This window comes from Ascidia mentula, chromosome 9 (genome assembly GCF_947561715.1).
Source record: "Ascidia mentula chromosome 9, kaAscMent1.1, whole genome shotgun sequence".
Taxonomy (NCBI): Eukaryota; Metazoa; Chordata; class Ascidiacea; order Phlebobranchia; family Ascidiidae; genus Ascidia; species Ascidia mentula.
In genome coordinates, this window is record NC_138574.1 from 10,702,144 (window position 1) to 10,722,541 (window position 20,398).

At 39.4% G+C, this 20,398-nt stretch overlaps 3 protein-coding genes across 4 annotated transcripts; all 3 read right to left on the reverse strand.

The window, feature by feature from the left end:
* Positions 1 to 61: 61 nt before the first annotated feature.
* LOC145913247 (lipoyl synthase, mitochondrial-like) lies at positions 62 to 2,525 on the reverse strand. The gene is made up of 7 exons (XM_083000838.1): positions 2,257 to 2,525; positions 1,839 to 2,013; positions 1,556 to 1,712; positions 1,302 to 1,488; positions 1,011 to 1,156; positions 879 to 949; positions 62 to 735 (listed from the first exon to the last, which is right to left on the reverse strand). The coding sequence occupies exons 1-7, from the start codon at positions 2,493 to 2,495 to the stop codon at positions 571 to 573; spliced, it is 1,140 nt and encodes a 379-aa protein (XP_082856964.1). The 5' UTR covers positions 2,496 to 2,525; the 3' UTR covers positions 62 to 570.
* A 723-nt stretch (positions 2,526 to 3,248) lies between these two features.
* On the reverse strand, positions 3,249 to 5,250 carry LOC145914022 (uncharacterized). Its single transcript, XM_083001797.1, has 5 exons — positions 4,581 to 5,250; positions 4,388 to 4,498; positions 4,101 to 4,214; positions 3,986 to 4,025; positions 3,249 to 3,664 (listed from the first exon to the last, which is right to left on the reverse strand). Exons 1-5 carry the CDS (start codon positions 5,196 to 5,198, stop codon positions 3,408 to 3,410), a joined length of 1,140 nt encoding a protein of 379 aa, XP_082857923.1. The 5' UTR covers positions 5,199 to 5,250; the 3' UTR covers positions 3,249 to 3,407.
* Positions 5,251 to 5,889: 639 nt separating this feature from the next.
* On the reverse strand, positions 5,890 to 19,998 carry LOC145914749 (nuclear pore complex protein Nup98-Nup96-like). 2 transcript variants are annotated; one of them, XM_083002587.1, is made up of 34 exons: positions 19,840 to 19,998; positions 19,678 to 19,776; positions 19,258 to 19,500; positions 18,778 to 18,975; positions 18,415 to 18,542; positions 18,157 to 18,345; positions 17,824 to 17,943; positions 17,568 to 17,721; positions 17,110 to 17,235; positions 16,681 to 16,841; positions 16,169 to 16,455; positions 15,858 to 16,019; positions 15,391 to 15,496; positions 14,815 to 15,018; positions 14,258 to 14,396; positions 13,757 to 13,895; positions 13,266 to 13,443; positions 12,420 to 12,842; positions 12,185 to 12,300; positions 11,941 to 12,048; positions 11,781 to 11,867; positions 11,567 to 11,710; positions 11,243 to 11,434; positions 10,616 to 10,974; positions 10,050 to 10,337; positions 9,737 to 9,894; positions 9,290 to 9,430; positions 8,936 to 9,078; positions 8,367 to 8,591; positions 8,064 to 8,133; positions 7,643 to 7,814; positions 6,992 to 7,146; positions 6,716 to 6,842; positions 5,890 to 6,573 (listed from the first exon to the last, which is right to left on the reverse strand). In XM_083002587.1, exons 1-34 carry the CDS (start codon positions 19,880 to 19,882, stop codon positions 6,338 to 6,340), a joined length of 5,820 nt encoding a protein of 1,939 aa, XP_082858713.1. In that variant the 5' UTR covers positions 19,883 to 19,998; the 3' UTR covers positions 5,890 to 6,337. The 2 variants fall into 2 exon arrangements, with proteins under 2 accessions (XP_082858713.1, XP_082858711.1); XM_083002585.1 differs by having other exon boundaries at positions 18,778 to 18,978.
* Between the last annotated feature and the right edge of the window lie 400 nt (positions 19,999 to 20,398).

Consider the following 20,398-nt stretch of genomic DNA (forward strand, 5'->3'; position numbering starts at 1 on the left):
CTGAGGCTGCGGATCTCCACGTTTTATACAGCACGCTAAAAATATTTTCAAAGTGGATCTAAAACTTGTGCAAAACTTTTATTGTGATAAAGGAATTTGCCGTCCACCAAACAGAGTTAAACAATATAGTGCACACAGTTGATAAATATAATCGCTTTCCAATAACAAACGAGATCAAATAAAATTAAAAATTCATCGAACACCCACTTCTGCATACGCGAAATAAATATACGGGAGCAATTCACGGGGTGGTGCTTTACTGTGAAAAGCGCACATAAACCAAAGCTGTATTGAAAAAAGTAAACAAGATGCCTCTGCACCTTGTATTATTGTGAAAACCACTCAAAAATTCAAACGTTCGAACGCTTTAAGAAACATATTCAATGTTTTTGTAAAGAAACAGCTTGTCTGACACGCTGATAATAAGAGAAACGCACTGACTTCATAGCCTAAATTAACGTCTGATCACGTTTGCGGTACAAAGTCCAACCAGGTCTACTTTGTGATTTTACCGGGTATGGGTGGTTTAACAACAGCCATGTGTATAAGGTGTGAGGGGTATTGTATTGTTCATTGCTGGGTCTTGCGTCTTTGATCCAGAATATTCTTTATGAAAAACTCGCCAGCCTTGTAGGAGGAACGCACGAGGGGACCGCTGGCAGTATAAAGGAAACCAAGACGTTCACCCACTATTTCCCAGTGTTTAAATTTTACTGGGGTAACATATTCTGCAACCTACACAAAATGTATAGCTGATGTGTTGAAGTATCAAACCAGGCCCTTTTCAATAAATAAAACGATTTTAAATTATCATAACTACCAGTAAAGCACCCTTACAACAGTACAAACACAGTTTACCACAATTAAACTAACTTCACCTTCATGTGTCGTTTGGTTGGTTGCATATACTGCCCCAATGTCACACAATCAACATCAGCATCTCTTAGGTCTAAAGATAAGCACAATATATTTTTTTTCATCAACAACTTAAATAGTTTACTCCACTCCACCTTGCATTGTCTGCATAACTTCCTCATCTGATTCACCAAAACCAAGCATTATGGAAGACTTGGTAAGTACCGAAGGGTTGGCAAGCTTGGCATGTTTTAAAACTGACAGAGACTGATCGTATTTGGCTCGGGGATCCCTAACCAGCCTGCACAGTAAATCGTTATGGTCATACTCACCCGCCAATGTCTTAAATTCAGTAAGCCATACAAATAATAAAAAGAAACCATTGACAATTTGAAAAATTAGATATGTGTCAAACCTACACTTATCCTTACCAAAAATATCCTTACCATGTTAAGTCGCGGACACATTCTACATTGTGTGCATACACATCAAGTCCAGAGTTTGCAAGTACGGACACAGCGGTGAGGTCACCTCTAAAGTCTGGTGTCAAACATTCCACCAAAAGGTTAGGGGCGTCGCGTTTTAAATTTCTGACTGTTTCAGCAAAGTGATTTGATCCCCCATCTGGTAAATCTAAATACAGGGATTCATCTTGAATTAACTGAATTTCATAAGGGAAATGTGAACAAATTAAAACTACCATCTCTATCCACCGAAGTAAGGACAACATAATCCAAGCCCCATTCCACAATTGCTTTTGCAGTATTCACAGGTTCATTTGGATCTGGTGGTGGGGGTTTCCGCGCTGTTTTGACAGAGCAAAATCGACAGCCCCTCGTACATGTGTCACCAAGCAACTGTAAAAGTATGACAGAAAAATATAAAACCGACTCATGCAAATTTGGTTGGGAACAAAAGAGGGGACCTTTCTTGAAAGAAAAAAGTCACGAACCCTCCTAATCAGTTATTTAAACAGTATTTACCATAATTGTTGCAGTGGCAGTTTGATGTTCTCCACCACCCCAACATTCTCCAATGTTTGGACATCTTGCCTCTTCACAAACAGTGTGCAAATTGAGATTACGCAAATTGGCTTTTATCCGCTGGTAGTTTTCACCAGTAGGAAAGCTGGTCTTTAACCAAGGAGGAAGACGAAGTCTAAACAACAGAAAGCATTGTAAATTCCTAACCAAACATTTATGCCATTTAGATTACCAGTTTTATTTTATATAATTTGTACACATCCAGTAGGACACTACCACTTGTGGCACCTGGCAGGTATGGATATTCTTCTAAATTAAATAACTTTACATAAAGGCTGACACATTTCCTATAATTTGGCCATATTTAAAACTACGTTGATTGTTTCATATCTAAATCTACAAAAGAAGAAATAAATACCGTTTTTCGCCCTTTTCCTTAACCAGTTTTCCAGTGTAGTTTGACCATTTGTCTTCATCGTTGACCGTTCCTGAAACAAAATCTTCCAAGCCAGGTCCATTTGATATCGCTTCCTTTTGTTCTGTTGTGCTTGATTTGTTTTCTTCAGTTTTAGTATGAATTGAAGAAGTTACAAAACTCTTCCTAGAAGTTGCGACCAGTCGTAAACGATTAGATAAACTTCGTGAAATACACGACATTATATCCAAGATTTGTGTCTGACAAATCGCTGTGTAATTGTATTTGCGCTGAACAACCATAACAAACACATAAAAATCATTCAGTTGTATAATAATCTACATTTCTTTAAAATCATCTGTTATGTGCAATATTATAACCTTAAAAAATCCTGAAAACGCAAAATATTAAAATATGAAAATTTCAGTTGACACGGTTAATAAATTAAGCAAAGACATGATTGTTATTTTGCGCAGGTTTGTACAAATGTGAAAAAAGTCCTCTAGTTCATCTTTCAAAACCTAAGATGATCTAAATTTGGCTTGATTTAGTGCTGCTTTTAAGTGATAATCACCTGAACGTGCCATCTAAACTGCCGCTCATACACATCAGCAAATGTGCCATCTAAACTTTAATCCTAGATAGGCTTACACCAAGGTCTGTAGATCGGGGACTCTTTAAACTAACGTATAAGCCGCCTTGGGGTCGACAAATGTAATCGCATTTGAAATGATTTCGCATCTCACGCTGTCGTTTTTTTTCGTGATATCAATAATGTGTTGGCTGCCGAAAAAACTTAACATGCAGAACATTCCTGGTGTAACACTGTTGAGTGTTGACAAACACAGCCGTGCTCGTAAAGTCAGTTAAAAATGTTCAGCATATTAGCTTTGGGTTTCTTATTCAAAGTCAACTTCAATGCGTATGTGAAATGTGAAACAAGATATTTTAATTCGCGTAACATTGAAAAACACAAAACACCATTTGATTGCCAAACGTTTCTTGTTGTCTTGACGAACCTTTCATAACATATTTTACGGACATCTTTTGTGAAAGAAACTCATGTTTACATACTGCAGCATTTGGATACATAACAACACAGTTTTTTCAAGTACGGTATACGAGGGGTCTCTCTTTGCAAGATACGGTTTTTATTATCGTCTGTCCGAAGACGCCCGACGCAAGTTTTCTTTGCATGTTTTGCAGTCCCGGATCCACTTTTTGACGTTCTCCCTCATGCTGGGCCAGTAATATTCCCTGGACATCGTACGGATGGTCTGGTTCGTACCGCGGTGTGAATTGTCGGGGCGACGGTGACATTCCAGGAATATCCGGTATTTTTTTACGAGTGTGAAGACCAGTTGTCTGCATGTGGGCGCCCTGTTTGCAACGACTGTTTTCTTATTTTGGTCTGCAAGTAAAGACAGCAGTGAAAGTAAACCCACGTACTTAAAACGGTAAAATAATTCTTGGCAGTGCGCCATAATAATTTATTTCCTTTTTTAAGAAATGTCACTCAACATTGGAAAACATGTGTGGTTTTATTTTTTCAGAATACATATTCACTTATTCTGCCCCGAAAAAAAAACATTAAAGACAGTCAAATTTATTTGGTTACATCCTATAAGTATGCAGCAAAAATGCTCAGCCGACAAAAAATATATTTTTTCAATGGTTAATTTTACTTCCTACAATAATCTAATTCTAAAATATGAAACAGCGCCTATCTGACCTTGAATATTCGTTGGTTTCTTAACAGCATTCTGAGTTATCTAAAATATTAAAATAACCAGGTTGCTGTTTATTAGCATGGCAAAACATGTCAATGGTATCGAGCATCTCTTTACCTCTGTTGTCTGTACAGCTATGTGGCATGTTGGCTTCGGAATTGTTTTGGTCTGAGTAAATGAATCTGCTGTTGATGTTGGGATGTACATAGGTTCAACACTGTATCCAATAACCTGTACAAATAGATCTTGCATATACATGTGTGCAATGCAAATCAAATACAGTTTTTTCCCCAATACAAGCACTTTGTTTCATTAACTACACTTATATCCTTGGTTAGATAATTTTAAATATAGTTTTATCAACAAAATAAACATTTCAGAATGCCATGAAAACCACAGTTTACCTCAACTTCAGAGTCATTTCTTGTGTATGGTATATTCTTCTGTGTGTGTTTTAACTGTGGAGGTGATAGAGACATGACCTCCTTTAATCTTGCATTATTTCTCTCGTTGATCTACAATGAAACAAGACTTTGTTACTTTCAATGGAACTGCAATGAGTGTACCATTTATTGACAACAGAAGTAAATCCATTACTAGTCTATTTAGTTGTGCCATTGCATAATGAGGTTGACTTTTTCCAGAACAGATTGTTTTGTCACTTGTACATAAGTCTTGAACAGGTGTGTTGTCCGATTTTGTTTCCATTGGTATTTCTTCATATTCTTCTTTTGTAGCATTGGGAATTATTTTATTAGTTTCGACTTGCTTTGAAAAATTCTTTAACACATCACTTTTAATCGACAACTCTGCTTGATTTGGAGCCTTTTTATTCTTATCCAATCCAGTTTTAGGGTCCAAGCAATTGTCTTTTTTTTCAGTATGGGTTGTAGCGTCAACATCAATGCCTGAAGTTTGAGAAAATCTTGTTGGAACAGCATCACTCTTCAATAACCTTGTTTGTTTGAGTATTATTTTTCCATTTGGGCCTGGTCTTGGTTTTTTTACATAACAAGTTGCCTCAAAATGAACACTGCAAATTCGTGCCGATTTTGCAGGCACGGCCCTGCCTTTCTGTATATTCTCAAGCCATTGTTTCAAAAGCTTTGGGTTTTTATTTGGTAAGCGATGGTAGCTGATGCCCTTGGTTCTACTGGATAGATTGTTGCAACCTGCAACCCAGCATAAGTTGCCAGACTTTTTTGATTTTACCATTGCACAAGCAACAAGTAGTCAACAAAAACCTGGTATTTGTTCAAAACATCTGTCATTCGAAAAACAGAGGGGCAATCGGGAAATCACCTCATCGTTACGGTTGGTTGATTTTGTGCATAATCTCAATACTTAGTACTTTTATGCTTATATGCTTAACAATTATTGCTCTAAATCAGTGCTTCTTAACCTTTTTTGGATCACGAACCCCTAAAACATTCTTTGAAAAGCTATGGACCCCTTTGCAAGAAACACGTTGCAAATGTCGAAAAATTAAAATTCTTGGACAGCGAAACCTTATGGACAGAGGAAAACACGTGGATTTTTGAAATAATTGTATTTCGTTTCATGGACCCCTTAATGCATCTCCTCAGACCCCTTGGGGGTTCATGGACCCCAGGTTAAGAACCCCTGCTCTAAATACACTCAAAGAAAATGTTATATTGACGATACAATCATGGTACAACAACCTGACTTGCCGAACTATTTTTGTCATGTATAGTATTGACTGCTTTAGAGACGATTTCGCATGCCAACAACTGGAAGTTCATGCAGTTTGTTATGAACATAAACTTCGTCCATAGGAAGTTTGCAACGCCCCGACAACACTGAAACGTCGCACTATTTGGAAACCTTGTGTATAAGGTCTATCACTGATTACATCTGTTTAAAAGACCAACGAATTTTAGGGGCAGTAATTTATTGCGCGTCGAACTTTAGCAGAACAGAACACAAAACATGATGCCACAATGGGAAAGCATTCCCAAAAGCGAAAGTGTACAACGCCAACGGAGGGAGCCGGTTTGGAAAAGAGAGACAGTGGTTGGCGGTCAATAAGTGGCCAGAAGAGCTGTATAGTCGAGAGTCTGAAAATATAGGCAGACGCGATCTGACCGCCCAGGTGAGAAGCAAAGCGATGCAATTTACAAATGCGACACCAACACCGTCTGTTGTATAACATACGAAAAGGCGTTTTTTGAGGAAAGTTATAAGAATAAATCAAGCTTGGTCATCGTACGTTGACGCTAGCACTTTCCAACGTCGTTTTTATTTTATACTGCATCGTTTGACTCGCGAACCCCGTTCGAAAGGCTTTTGCTCCGTAGCGCCGCGTGCGGCGGACAGTCCAAGTCCTCCTGAGCTCAGTCGAGGGATTTCCCCGCCGAAAGTTGGTCCTCAAAACTGTTCAGAGCAAGTTTTCGCAGAATTTGAAAGGCGTAGTCTTCGGGTAAGTGTAGTCGTGTTACTTGTTGTGCCACCACGTGGGGCGCTACGCTCAAGAACGCATGGTGGCGCTGATGGGTTGCTGACGTCATCTCAAGGTCGCGTTGTACGTCGCTCATACGGTTATACAGGTTGAGGGACTGCTTTGCCAGTTCTGTGGGCAAGAAAACAGTACTTTTAATTCGTTGGCTTTGGTGTGACTCCGTTCTTCTGCATTTAGGTAAAGCATACAAGGACATGGCTGATAAACTGATAGTTTTAAACTTTTGGCTCAACCGCAGTGGCCTAAAGCTTACCAGCCCGTGCGAGACGGTCTTTGGCGTTACAACATTGAAATTCGGTTACTCTCTGACACAACGAAGTGACCTCTGGACCCAAAGTCTCAAGCATGGCTTCCACTTCCGCCTCACTTCTACTTTCATCCTGAACAGAATGTTTGTGTCCTCTTATAATTATACTTATTACAACAAAATTTTATGGACGAGTAAATGCATATACAACCACAACAACAGTAAATGCAATTTCCCCCCTTTTATACAAAACTTGCATTTTTCGGGCGTCCAGTGACTCACCGTTCGCAAATTATGAATTTCGTTGCTCAGATGCGAATAATCTAGGAAAATTTTTCCTGCGGTCGACCAGTTAGGAATGAGACGACATCTCTGGGCATCATCCAACATACTCAGGAGACCACATATGTCCGACAAACGGTCGTGAATCATATCGTCTGATGAATAAACCACATATTTTTTTTATTTATGACAAGATGAGTCATACTGCTTTTTTTTTTGCTGCCCGGCATACTAATTGATTGTTCTTCTGGCATTAATCTTATGAAGATAAGTCGTGATTATACATGTGTTTGCAGTTCGTCTACTACATTGAATGTCACGAAAATGTAAATCCTAATTTCCGACAAATACAAGTTAACAAAATCATTAAATTATCAAGAAACATATCGCCTGTCATAGGGTGAGGCAGGGCGGAGCAAAGAGGTAATCGCTGTAGTAAAATGAAAAAAATGCCTGATAAGTTTGTGGAATGTAACTAAATGCCCAGAGTAATTAGAAAGTCAAAGCACGTAACCCAGCACCAGCCATGCGGATTTGTCATCCGGAATTTATCATTTTTAACCTAGAAGATTAAACCCCTTGTTTTTTCCATTAGACGATCCTAACCATATACAACACATCTATATATCAGGGGCTTAAATGCAAACGAACCTGCAACCACGTTCTTCATGAGTGCATTGTGACCTGACTTCCAGTGGCCAGCCAGTAGAAGGTGTTTGGCGTGTTGCCGATTAAGGTTAGAGTACTTGGCGCTAAGGGCTCTGCATTCGTGAAACCAAGCCGATGGAACGCCCAAATCTTCAGACAGAAATCGCTCGTTCTCCTGTAATTAAAACTGTTGTCACATCGGAATGTTGCGCATCAAAAATTATTTTTTTTTACTTCACATTTTGGCAAATTTTGAACATCGGGTCAACTATAAACGGTTTGTGGAGACCAAAAAGTATGATATAGTCAGCGTATAAGCAGAAGATACAACGTAATAGAACAACATTTATTATTTGAGCGATTCGAGTATCTGGATGTTCCAAAAACTGAAATAAAGTGCTTCAAAATACTAGAATGAGGATACCTCTTGTTCTGATTGGTCCATTGTGGTCACGTGACGGCCCAAAAGATTACGTACTGCCATTTCGCGTTCCCTGTTGAATATGCGTTTCATATTAGTATTTGAATTTGATTGCAAAAAGAATGGTGTAAACAAATGCACGAAAAAAAATTTTGTTACACATAAAAAAAACTGTAATAAATATGGTGAAATCACAATCATCTGTAAAATTTCAACCAAATAATCTACGGTTTACAAAAAACAACACACAACTATGCCTGTAAGCGTTCATTTTTAAGCGCTAACCCCAGGAAAATAAAATCGTACCTGTCGTTAACAATATGCATGAGCACGAACACAGCTTGGTGCCAAAGCCCGTGAGTCTCGAGCTGAGCTGCGTATGACTTGTGCAGAATGGAACTGGAATGTGCATCTATGTGGTGTCGGTAGCCCGCCGCACACAACGCTCGCCACACGTGCCACGCCACCCTGTGGTCAAGAGCGTGAGGCAGTGACGTCGAAGGGTCAAGGGTCGCAGTAAGGCTGTGTGATCTGATGTAAAATTGTGTTAACATTTGACCGGTACTCTGCAACATCTTCTGCACTAAATTGCGGTTTAATATAGACGTTATTACGCATTTACTGGATAAAGCCAAAGTAGAAATAACGAAGGAACAATGCAAATTTCATAAAACTTATCAAAACCCTCCATTTGTTGGAACCAAAGATTAGGCAACTCAAATTGGGCTAAACAACAATTCAAACCAATTCGACGCAAATCACCTAAACAAATTATTGTTTCATTGCAGTACATTCACAAACGTCTCACAGGATCATGTGATCAAATATCGTGATACAAATTGACTAAAAAACTTAACGCAAATACGAATACCAACCTCTTGCAATACAGCTTCAACAGATGATAACAAACGTCACGCTCTGTTGATTTCTCGCCTTCACCACTGTTTGCGGCCACGCGATGGCGCTCGAGGTATGAGGGAAGAGGAGCGGAACTGTAAACTCCAAAGTCACTGGAACCCTGTCGACAGAACGGCGGTAGCCCAGGGTTAGGTCTGATACAGTTTATTTGTGCAAACGCTTTGATACATTTTACAGGAGGAAGTGAGCCTTCAAAAGTATCAGAACAAAATTTTAACACTTTTCCATTCTTTTGAAACTCGAAGCTTATAGTAACGAGAATGCAAAATACTTGCAACATATTGTGTTAGAAAAAGACACGTTTCACAGACCTTCCAAGCGGCGCGGAAAGCGTAGATTCCGTCGATTGGGGGCGTTACAGAGTCGGATATGTAGGCGAGATGAAGATACAAACTACGTTTCCAATCCAAACCCTCACAAGTGTTAATGGAACCTCTGCTCGACAACCATACCTGAATAATAATGCTTAATAACTAAGATTCTTTTGACATTATGTTTGGTATCACAGAATAACCTAGTACAGAAACGTTCCAGTTATGAATAAATCACAACAATTTCTTATCACAAATAACTTTAATTCACAAAATTTTTTCGACATTTTCTGTGCACTAAGAAACAAATTACGTTGTTTCTTTTCACACAGTTGGTAAATCCTAGCGCTGAATTTAAAATAAAATAAACTATAACATTGCCAACAAGCTAACCAAACTTTACTTTCATCACGTGGTTTTGGCTGATTTGACACAAACGAAACTAACCGGCTTCCCCGCTAGGAGGCAGTAGACTTTCATCGCCTGGTCGATCATGTGACGATCCGCTTCCACCTCCTCCCACTCGACAAGTTGCCCAGCAACGGCGTTGCGGGTTGCCCCGGTTCCACACGATTGGGAAATGACAAGCGCAAGACGGCTGTTGCCTGCAAAATAAAAACGTTTTGTGATTGGTTAAACCGCGTCACGTGATAGGTTCAAATGAGGAAATCTAAAGGTAAAGAGATAAGGAATGCTGACAGTAGAAGAAGGTCGTTTGTTTGAAAAACTGGTCATAGACGAATAACCAGAGAACACTAACCTGTGTGCATTGCAATGTCGAGCGCCCTTTCAATTTGACCTTCACTTAAAGCCTCAAATATTCGCTGCAGCGAGTTATGTCCATTGTCCAGTAATTCGTCTCGCAAACCAGCAGTTAAATCAGCACCAACAGCATCACGTAACCAGGTAATAATCTCCCTTTTGCGCGCCATCTGGTGGGAAAAGGAAGCGCGGTCTTCCCTCGTGGCGCAGCTTCCATCTGGAAGGGTAAGGTGTCCCCACAGGGCTCGGCAAAGGCTGAAGACGACGTGACAAAGATGTGTAGTGCCTGCAGAACGAAGTTGTTTATTGCAGAGTTGTAAGGACAGTTTTTTGGGAAAATTAAGACTTTGCAATGCTGACATAACCGAATGTGGTACAGTAGCCTCGGGTTTACCAGCCCAAATGAATTAGGTCCTGCCGCAAAACATAACGACTTTAAATCACGCACCAAACGAAAGATACCAATTTAGAATGTCAAGTAGAATTCGGATATATGAGGTGATAAAGGAAATGCGACTTAGTCAGTTTAGGAGATTGACTTAATTAGAAATACCAAAAACTCACCAGAATCTGCGTGGTCTTTTCTCATATCGTCCCACGCCCGTTTCGCTAAATCAGCATATTCGTTTAAAATCTCAGCGCCTTCTTTTGGTATAACGCGTGGAAGTTCGGAGGTGCGTGAGGGCGCAAGAGAGCGCGAAATGTCAAAACGACTGTCGTCATGACGACGGTAGCTTTCGTCTACGTCCATCGTTTCGTTTTGTTCGGATTCGACGCGACTGTATTTGAAAGCGGTCTCTAGGTAGCAGAGATCGGACGGTGATTGGTCGAGATCAAGCGAGAGGGGATCTGATTGGTCAATCGAAAGGTGAGGCGCCGCCTTTACTTGTTGCAGGTGAATCACAAAGCTTTGAGGCTTAGTTCTGTTGATTTGAAACAGAAACGATTAGATTTGCATAATAATGAAGTTTTAGAAAGGAAAAGAGATGTCTGTTTTTGACCAACTTATGACCTAAAATTAAAAAAATATCAAAGACTTAAACCAAAATAAATTTTCAGCACCAAAACAATTTCTTTGACATATAAAGTTTTGTAATGCAAGCGACGACAGTTTTTTAAGAATAAGTTCTGTGTTTAAACTACTCCCCTTTTTTTGAAAAAAAAATAATTAAAAAAAAAAACTTAATCTACCTTGTAGTTTTATCAGGGGTGGAAAACAGGCCAAAATTAGTTGAATGGCCAGTGGTGACAGGTCGAAGGTCATGTTCGTCTTCAGGGTGTTGGACAACCTCGGCTTTGCATCCGCTATGAACAAAACTCCAACCGGGACCCCATCCCACTCGAAACGACTTTCCCATCAGCATGGCAGCATCAGACAACATGCTAAGTAAGGATAGGTTTGTTATTAGATAACTACAACCTGTTATATTTTAGGGACATCTGCAACAATAGTTATTTTTTGTATGGCAACAGCTGTAACTGTTATAAACTATCCTATTATAATGTAAGCGCTACCTTTGCTTTCTTTTAGTTAAATGACCATGCAAGTTTAAGGGTTTTCTTCTGGGTGGCGCTATGGTTGGCATAGGTAGTCGCTTTCTAGACGTTACCGGTGTGGTTTGATCTGCAGTAGCCAATGGCAGCTCGGGGCCAGACGACCTAAAGAAAGACGGGAGAACAGGGTTCATTAATAGCATTTTTAGTTGGGGAAGCACCGGTCGGGACCTACTTTAAAAAACTTGGAACGGGACTGGGAATGAAATCGATTGACGTAAGACCTTTGTGACGTTTGTTGTCGACGACGTGCGCCGTTTTCCTGGACAAACAATTCACATTATGACGTAACAAATATCGTACATAAGTAACGTAACAACGGACATATTTCTCACCGTGATCTGGGTGAAGGCGCGGAAGGGGATGAAAAGATATCAGCGGGTGAGAAAGCTGACGGTGCTTTTGCAAGGGAGGGAGACTGGTAAGATTGTGGATCTAAACCCCTGTTGAAAAGAGAATAAATGGGTTTTGGGAATTTATGAACCAGCGTAAAAAGTTCAGGTCAGATGTCATAACAAAGAACTGATCGGTTCGATAACAAAAAGCATTACAAGTTAATCCTATGAGAAGTTCGTTTACCCGAGGAGAGCTGGAGATTGGAGTGACGACATTTTGCTCAGCAGTGCGTGACGCGACTTCTGATCACGTGGTTCGCTCTCCAGTTCGTCGTCGGCAAAGAAGGAAGCTTTCATCGACTGTTGAATGAAAGTGATTTTTGTGTGAACGGAAACACGGATAAATATCACGAAAAGCACATGAAAAAAATTGATACCTTTAAATCAAAACACAAGAGTTGTATTAAAAACCAACGTACTTCCACTCTACTTGAATTAACTCCCATCGCTAAAGCCATTCTGTGAGATGCAGGAAAAATTCCTCCAACATCTTGATCCTGAGCTTTTACTCCTCTGTCACTCGCATCCATGAACTCCCCCTCATCATCGTTTTCTTCACCATCTTCCATCTCGTTATCCTGACCACTAGGTGTCACAAGCACCCCTTTCACCATATCTTCCTCATCAAGTCCATCTCCTCCTAATCCTGTGGGCTTGGAAAGCTTCTTCGGGACTTCCGTTTCGATCCTCTTGGACCAAAGGTTTGTTTGTTTCGCAATTTCTTCTTTGGTTTTTGCCGGCGCTTTGCCATCCTTGGCTCCCTCCAGTGGTGGTTTTTGAACAGCTTCCGCGTCCGCCTCATCGTCACTTTCCGGTAGACCGTATTTGGAAAAATGCGATACCTAACGGCACAAACAAGTCACCCGTTACGCCATTGTACCTTACGACTGCGTTTTAGAGATAAAAGGTAAATGTATATTTTATATTAAATTAGTTACTATAAATCAGAGTAGAGAAAATTTTTAAAAGGGATACAGGAATCAGCCTGTGCCAGTTGGTGACCAGGATTATAATATCTATATAGCAATTAATAGTATTGACATCAGGTGTTTGCAAGCCGGCCTCTGATTAAGATCTTGCTGGGACAGGCAATCTTTGTTATAAAAAATACATCATGTTACAGTAGTTACGCCAGTTACATAGAACAATTATTTGAAGAAACTAAACTAAAAGATACCTTACCATCGTGCGTTTTACTAAAATAACATTACGTCAAGAACCGGATGGAAGTTTGGCAACTTTCGACACTGCGAATGTGTTCTCACCTGAAACACCCAGGATCCAGTGTCATGTCTGTACTCCTTGAACCTCGCTCCCATCTTGTTGGTTGTATGTTCCAACTTCTGTTCCCACCCCATTCGCGAGAGACGCTCGGGGCTGGTAACCGGTTCCCTCGTCGCTTTGTCGTTGGGCCAAACGCAGTCCAACGTGATTTCGGCTTTTCTGTGAACGTAAAGCGTGTTTCGTGGGCGTTTGTGGATTTACGCCTATCTGAAGGCACGCAAGATATGAGGAAACACATTTCCAGATAAATTTCGAAATCCGGAGGCCCTGATTTTTAGGTTTTAAAAAGTAATGATTGGTTTAAGTAGTTGTGTAAATGCCTATTAAAGGCACTTGTGGCTTACAAGTGTGGTTTTCTGGACAAACGCCAGAGCTTTCTCGTACCATAAGCCCTCAAAAAACACCAACCGATGACAATACGTCGCGAAGGAAGGATTATAAAAGAAAACCAAAATTGTAAGGGTTTATTTACCTGTTGAGGCCACTGCCTAGAGGGGGTTTATTGTTGTCGTCTGGATAAACGGTAACCTCCTTTCTGCGAATGTGTACAATACTGTCCAAGTCCATATCAGTAATATCCAGCTCGCCCTCGAAGAAGACCGACCCGTAACCTTGAATAGGGACAAAGAATAAAAATACAATTCTGTGAGCCGCAGACAGACGAACACTGCTTCGACTTTGAAGAATTCATATCGTGGCTCCATGCTTACATACAAAAATACAAGATCTCAATGTAAATAGCGGATAGCGCTTACATGTTTTAAATCACTGCAGATACAAACAAAATATGACAAAAGCAAATGTAGGATAAATACATGCATTTTGGGCCAAACAGTGACGTTACAGGCTTTAGCTTTGCCTGACACCGATTAGGTTTTTTAAGGACTATGGTATATTACAATCATAGGCCATTTGGTAACGACCCCTATATATTAAAGATATAGAAAAGATAATGAAAAACTCCAAACCCTACCTGCGCGACCGATGGTGAAATTGTGAACTATACATCTTCCGTTTTGGTCCAAGTTTTTGGCAAGATCTTTCATTCCCGGTATTGTATAATAATCCGGTTTTGTAAGAATGATTCCTGCTGGATGCGGAGGTTTCTCGGTCTGTTATGCAGCAAAACATCACTGAGTAACCCGGTATAAAAACAACGGGATTGGTCACAGATTTGACGTGTTCAAGTGCACGCCATGGGATTTAAAGGTGTACATTTTGTGGTTACAATAGTGTCACGCGGTTTTTACTTTAAATCGCCATGTGGGCAAAATAAACGAGATGCGTTGGAACAATTACGCAAAAGGCAATTGAACTAAAGCGCTATAAAACATATTTTTTTGAACATCCCACTACAAAAAAATTGTGCGCTTTCATGAGAGACAAAATTGGAAGTGTACTCGGCAGGCTGACCTTTAATCAGCCTCATAATTTTTACTAACTGCACTTTAATATCCGGGCGTAGCATTTAACTGAAATCATTCAGACGGTGACACAATAATAAACACCTTATACACCGAAATTACTTACATTGTCTTCTACGCCATTCATATCCACTTCGTCGTTGCTTGCTTCTTCTAGGGCAGTTAAACGATCCTTAATTGAACTTGCAGGTGATGTAAGAGATTGCGCAGGAAGGCTTTTGGATTTCCTAACGTTTAAAGCCACCAACGTATCGTCAAGGTGGCCGTCTTGTTGTCCATTGAGCCTTGCAGTTGGCATGGTCAAATCACTCTGCAAAAAGGAGCATTTTAGGTTTGGGATAATGTTGTATTAAGGTAAGGTACTTTCCATATGCCATAATTTGTACTGCAAGTCGTAACATACGCAAATGCTCAACCTGTATGAATTACTATGATTACTCGATGGCAAACTGGACTGAATTGCTTGGCTACATGCAGAACAGTATTGCCCTACACAGGGCAGCGTTACTTTTTGCTCACGTTTAATTAAACGTCCCTGCAGTTCTAACACTTAAACCCGAGCAAGAAGGAGGATTAGCAAATATAAGGGATTAACTTTCCAATGCTTCAAACAATTTGAGAATTAATCTCATTCCCTTACGCCTTAACCTGCTTGCATAGATTAAAAATTGGGTTACAGTACCTGCAACATTGTTGTTGGTCCTCGTGATACGGGGGTGTCAGTTATAGCATCAGTACCTGACTTTGTAGGAACTGATGTTTGTGTGTATGGAATTCCCTCGGATTCACTACAGGGAAAAAAAATGTTACAAATGAACAGAATATAAAATCAAATGGTTACTGCACGCACACAATTAATCCTATACAGTATAAAACAGTGATTCCCAACCTTTTTGTGGTTGCGTACCACTTGGAGGTAAAACAATCTCGACATGTACCACCTGGTCGTAACCTAGGGGATGTGGTAACAAACATTTCAAGATCACCTAAATTTTTTTTTATTCGACCTGTATCCGCAAATTACTGAAACGTGCTCCCTGTAATGCCTTCGTACTAACAGTTGGGAAACACTGGTATAAAACAATTGACATAACAGCCAACTTCATTTACAATCAGAAACACAAAAAAATCATCAACAAACTGATCAACCTAAAAACTTTTGGCTGGAAGTTGCTTCGAATCTGCTCCTTGTCAGCGGACGCAATCGACCCAGGAGCAGAGGAAGATGAAGACGTGGACCCATGGGGTGTTCCAGGCAATGATCCACGTTGGTTTGGAGTTACTTTAATTGTCAATCTCTTGACACTTGACCTAAAAAGGAAAATTTTGTTGACTGTGCAATGCAATTTCTAAAAGGGGTTCTACTATTTTGTATATACAGTAACAAACAAAATTTAAAAGCCCCCTAAAAATGAAAATTGTTCATTTCATGCAAATGTCTGTGCAACAATCAAATTTACCTGGCAACAAAGCTTCTGTTACTGACAACAGATTCTTCTTCTTGCTCAAGGCCAGCAAAGAGCTGATGAGGTTTATTCGGTGTACCAGATGCACTCAAGGAATGGTGGTGTTTCACTTTGGGGCGAATTCTTGATGACAGACCAGGAGATACTTTATATAACGGAGACTGGATTACAGCTTTTTGAGCAGCAGGGTTGGTTGGTTTTAATGCCTCCTGTCGCTTCACCGGATCACTTAAGGAGTTTTTAAATAAAGGTGAGTCTCCGAATGGTGCAGAGAGCAAAGCCTGTACAAAATAATAAAACTGTTTGAAAGAAAATGGGATAATATACTGTTATAATACAATATGCAGCTATAGTGGTTGCCACAAATATAAATTAGCAAAATAGCTTGTTTAATAAAGGAATGAAAGTTGTTTTTCAAATAAAATACTAACAACAATATTTTAGCGGTAACTACAGACTAATACCTGCTTACACAACACAAAAAAGTTAAAAGCCATGCAATCCACCTGCAGCATTTGCACAGATTGTTCATTGGATCCAGTGGATAGCATTGCTGGTGCCTGAGCACCTGCCGCTGTGCTTTGTTGCCCAAAACCGGAAGTCCCAAAACCACTGGTCCCTGTTCCTCCCAATGTTCCACCAGAAAAGTTGAATGCTGAAGTGGTTCCTGTAAGTTGGAGTTTTATAGTCAAATACAAACTTAAAGAAAACAAGGAAACTCTTTCTTCTAATTGATACTTACCAAACCGCACATAGTTTGTCGATTTAGAAATAAAGCAGAAATAGTTGCATTTCAGCAGGTAAACAGATTATAATGCTGTGTATTACACACACAGACCAACATGACAATGTAGGTGGGTGGAAAAACCAACGTAATTATGTTATGCGCTAATAGCTGTACAACAACTCAGACATGATTTGAATTATATTTTCACCTGATGCGGTGTTGCCAAACAAGCCTTTGTTCTGGGTTCCAGTGTTAAACCCGCCGCTGCCAAACAATCCCCCGCTTTGTGTCGTCGTTGTTCCAAATCCTGTTTTGTTTCCAAATAATGAAGAACCTGTTTATAAAAATATCTGGCTTTTTACAATAACTCTCTATTTTATTTCAGACAGCCAAACTGGTGCCTTGAAGTTGTAACATCGTTATCAAATACAAAACAACTAATTTTAAGAACAGTCTGGAGCAGTATTTTTTAACTATTTCACTAACTTTTCAACGTAATTATTAAATAACAATAGTACAAAATTACAATCTGGGTTTGCCAATGAACTTTTTTGACCGCACAGCATTGGTGATAAGTGTACGACACAACCCCACCCCTACAATTTTCCACAGGTTAAGATCCACTTGTTAAGAAAAAACCTCATACAAAAGCACAAATTATGCCACCTGTGTTGGTTTGTCCAAATCCAGTTGAACCTGATCCGAAAATACCAGTAGCAGGTTTGGAAGTGTTACTGGAACCAAACAAGTTCGATCCTGCACCAAATCCAGAGCTGGAGGTTGTAGTTCCGAAGCCAGTAGGTTTGCTACCGAAAAGATTCTAAAAAAGTATCAATGAAAAATAAAAAACAGTAATAACTTGTTGTAAACATCAGACAAGTATAGTTTGAAAAAAAATGATTAGTAAGAAATTGATACATACACTGCCAGTGTTTCCAAATCCAGTCGTGCCTGTGTTCCCGAAACCTGCTGTTCCCGTAGTTCCACTTGAACCAAATAATCCTCCACCAGCAGTAGATGTGCTTCCAAACATACCTCCAGCCTATACAAATAAATGTTAAGAGTTGAGAACAGAATAACACACAGTATTTATGATTGAGAACAATATAAAGTCAGAACATGGCAATACCGGCAGGGATATTGATAATTTTGGTTAAATCAGTTCATTATTATTAAATATACACAGAAATCTGTGAAGTGCAATTAAAAAATTAAGGCCAAAGTTGTTGTAAAAAAAAAACTGGTGTTGTCGTACTGGTTTGCTTGCAGTATTTCCAAACAGAGATGTTCCAGTAGATGCGGTGTTACCAAATCCCCCAAAACCAGTCGATGGCTTTGATGCTCCAAACCCTCCTACATTGGAGCTGCCGAACAAACCACCAGAAGTTGAAGTGCTACTGGACCCAAACAAACCACCAGCAGCGCTTGTGCCTCCAAATGCAGGCTAAAAAGTGATAATTGTGACATATTTTTCTGCTGATAGTTGTCCTAAGCTAATAAGACAATGGATTACTTTGGCAGTGCTTGAACCAAATAACCCTCCACCACCACCAGCTGCTGCTGCTGCTGTTGATGCTTGTCCAAAGTTGAATCCACCGGTGGATGTAGTGCCACCAAATGATGAGGCTGCTGCACCTGTGCCTAAACAAACACTCTAAGTAACACTCATGATAAACACATACGTATACAATGATTTTGTTAGTGTTTTGAAGAACCAAAACAGTTGTCCTTTTCATGGCTTCTCTAAAGTGCTCTATATTACTTCTGATAATAGGTAATTCGTTATAACCACTGTGGGCCATTCTGCATATTTACACAAAATAAATTTAATCCAGAAAACTGCTCAAAACTTAAAAAAATTAATGTGCAGGATTACCTGGCCCTTTCCTTCCTGCTACGTAATCCTCAGCTCTTAACTCCTCAAAGCTCTTTGCTTCATACTCTTTCATGGCCGTAATACAGTGGTGACGAGTGCTGATACTGGTTGAGACTCCACTTCTCATCATGGTGTCACTGCCAGATGTTGGAGAAAACTTTGTGCCTCCTGTTCCAGTTTGTTGCTGGCCAAAACCTCCTGCTGAATAAAGGTTATAGTTGTTCATAACCTTTATATTTCATACAGATACATATTTTAACGAAAATCTAGAAAAAATAAAGTTTCTTTGACAAACATGCAAAAATTATTTTGGTCAAGCAGTGCAATTGTGACACTATCCAATGTCTTTTGAATAACCACATCGTTATACTATACTTAGTTACAGTGAACACTGTAAGACAAGTTTTATATTTGTGCCAAAGAAAAGGTTTGTAAAATATTTTTTATTGCAGACACAAATTCAAAAAAAAATTAACATACTGGATCCACCACCAAACAAATTTCCACCACCAAATGCTGAAGTGGAAGACGTAGCAGTATTCCCAAACAGACCACCAGGCTTTTGTTGTTGTCCAAATGAACCAAACCCACCACTTGTCCCTGAGGAACCAAATCCCTGCTGTTGGGTGGTGGGGGTCCCAAAAAGACTTGTGCCTGGTTTGGCTGCGGGAGTCCCAAATATACTTCCAGTACTTGTGTTAGCACCACCAAAACTGAAACCACCTAAAATGCATTTTGTTGCTGTTAACAGTTTCATTTCATCCCACATTTCCAAAATCTGTATCAGAACACTTTTGCAATATACTGGACAAAGGCATTTGCTTGTAGCTGATGTTAAAAATAACCTTAAATCTTTAGCAAGGAAATTGTTAAACATGCAACAGATTATTGTGAACATACTGGATGCAGGTTTGGCGCCAAATGTGTTGGTTGTTGAGCTTCCAAATAAACCTCCACTCTGAGTGGTTTTGTTGCCAAACAATCCCCCACTTGTGTTTCCTTTTAAAAAATAAACACAAAATGTATATATATACAACTTCACAGTAATCCCTTAAAACTTACCAAACGAGGAACCACCAAAGCTTGTGTTTTGCTGGTTAAACATTTTGGTTAAAATTGAAAATAAATATATCACAGATTCACAAAACTCCAGATAAGGTCCAGTTACTCAGGAATTTCCATTATATATGCAGCAAAGAGTAAAATGTGTATAAACAACAAGTATCTGTTGAATGAAATGAACAAATTAGTGAATCACCGTCGAAACAGCAACAACAAATAACTAGCAAAAATATAAATTGGAATAAGTTTTTTTGCAAAAGTCATAGTATTGAATCTGATCTAATTACATGATGAACCTAAATGGCATTAATGGCAACGGGCCATAACAGAAACAGTATGAGCTACGCAAAATATCAACAGCATTTTATATGTAATATAAATGTCATTAAATTTAATGGTATTAAACGAAGGGTTACATGTTAGTTACGCAAGTTTATTTTGAAATTTTTGTTAGGAACCTTGATAAAATAAGTTATTGACAATACGTCATGTCGTTTGAAAATTAAGTTTCTTTTATTTTCAAAGTTCAACAAAACGTATCAAAACCTTACACTTTCAG

Excerpts from the sequence above, each read along its gene's own strand:
- LOC145913247 (XM_083000838.1), bottom strand. The coding sequence starts at position 2,495 with ATGTCGTGTATTTCACGAAGTTTATCTAATCGTTTACGACTGGTCGCA. Across the intron at positions 2,014-2,256 it reads AAGGAAAAGGGCGAAAAACG|ACTTCGTCTTCCTCCTTGGT; the intron begins GTATTTATTTCT and ends TCTGTTGTTTAG. Across the intron at positions 1,157-1,301 it reads TGTGTCCGCGACTTAACATG|GCTGGTTAGGGATCCCCGAG; the intron begins GTAAGGATATTT and ends TTTACTGTGCAG.
- LOC145914022 (XM_083001797.1), bottom strand. The coding sequence starts at position 5,198 with ATGGTAAAATCAAAAAAGTCTGGCAACTTATGCTGGGTTGCAGGTTGC. Across the intron at positions 4,026-4,100 it reads TAGCTGTACAGACAACAGAG|ATAACTCAGAATGCTGTTAA; the intron begins GTAAAGAGATGC and ends TTAATATTTTAG. Across the intron at positions 3,665-3,985 it reads GAAACCAACGAATATTCAAG|ACCAAAATAAGAAAACAGTC; the intron begins GTCAGATAGGCG and ends CTTTACTTGCAG.
- LOC145914749 (XM_083002585.1), bottom strand. The coding sequence starts at position 19,882 with ATGTTTAACCAGCAAAACACAAGCTTTGGTGGTTCCTCGTTTG. Across the intron at positions 17,944-18,156 it reads GAAATACTGCAAGCAAACCA|GCTGGAGGTATGTTTGGAAG; the intron begins GTACGACAACAC and ends TTATTTGTATAG. Across the intron at positions 11,435-11,566 it reads TTAACTAAAAGAAAGCAAAG|CATGTTGTCTGATGCTGCCA; the intron begins GTAGCGCTTACA and ends ATCCTTACTTAG.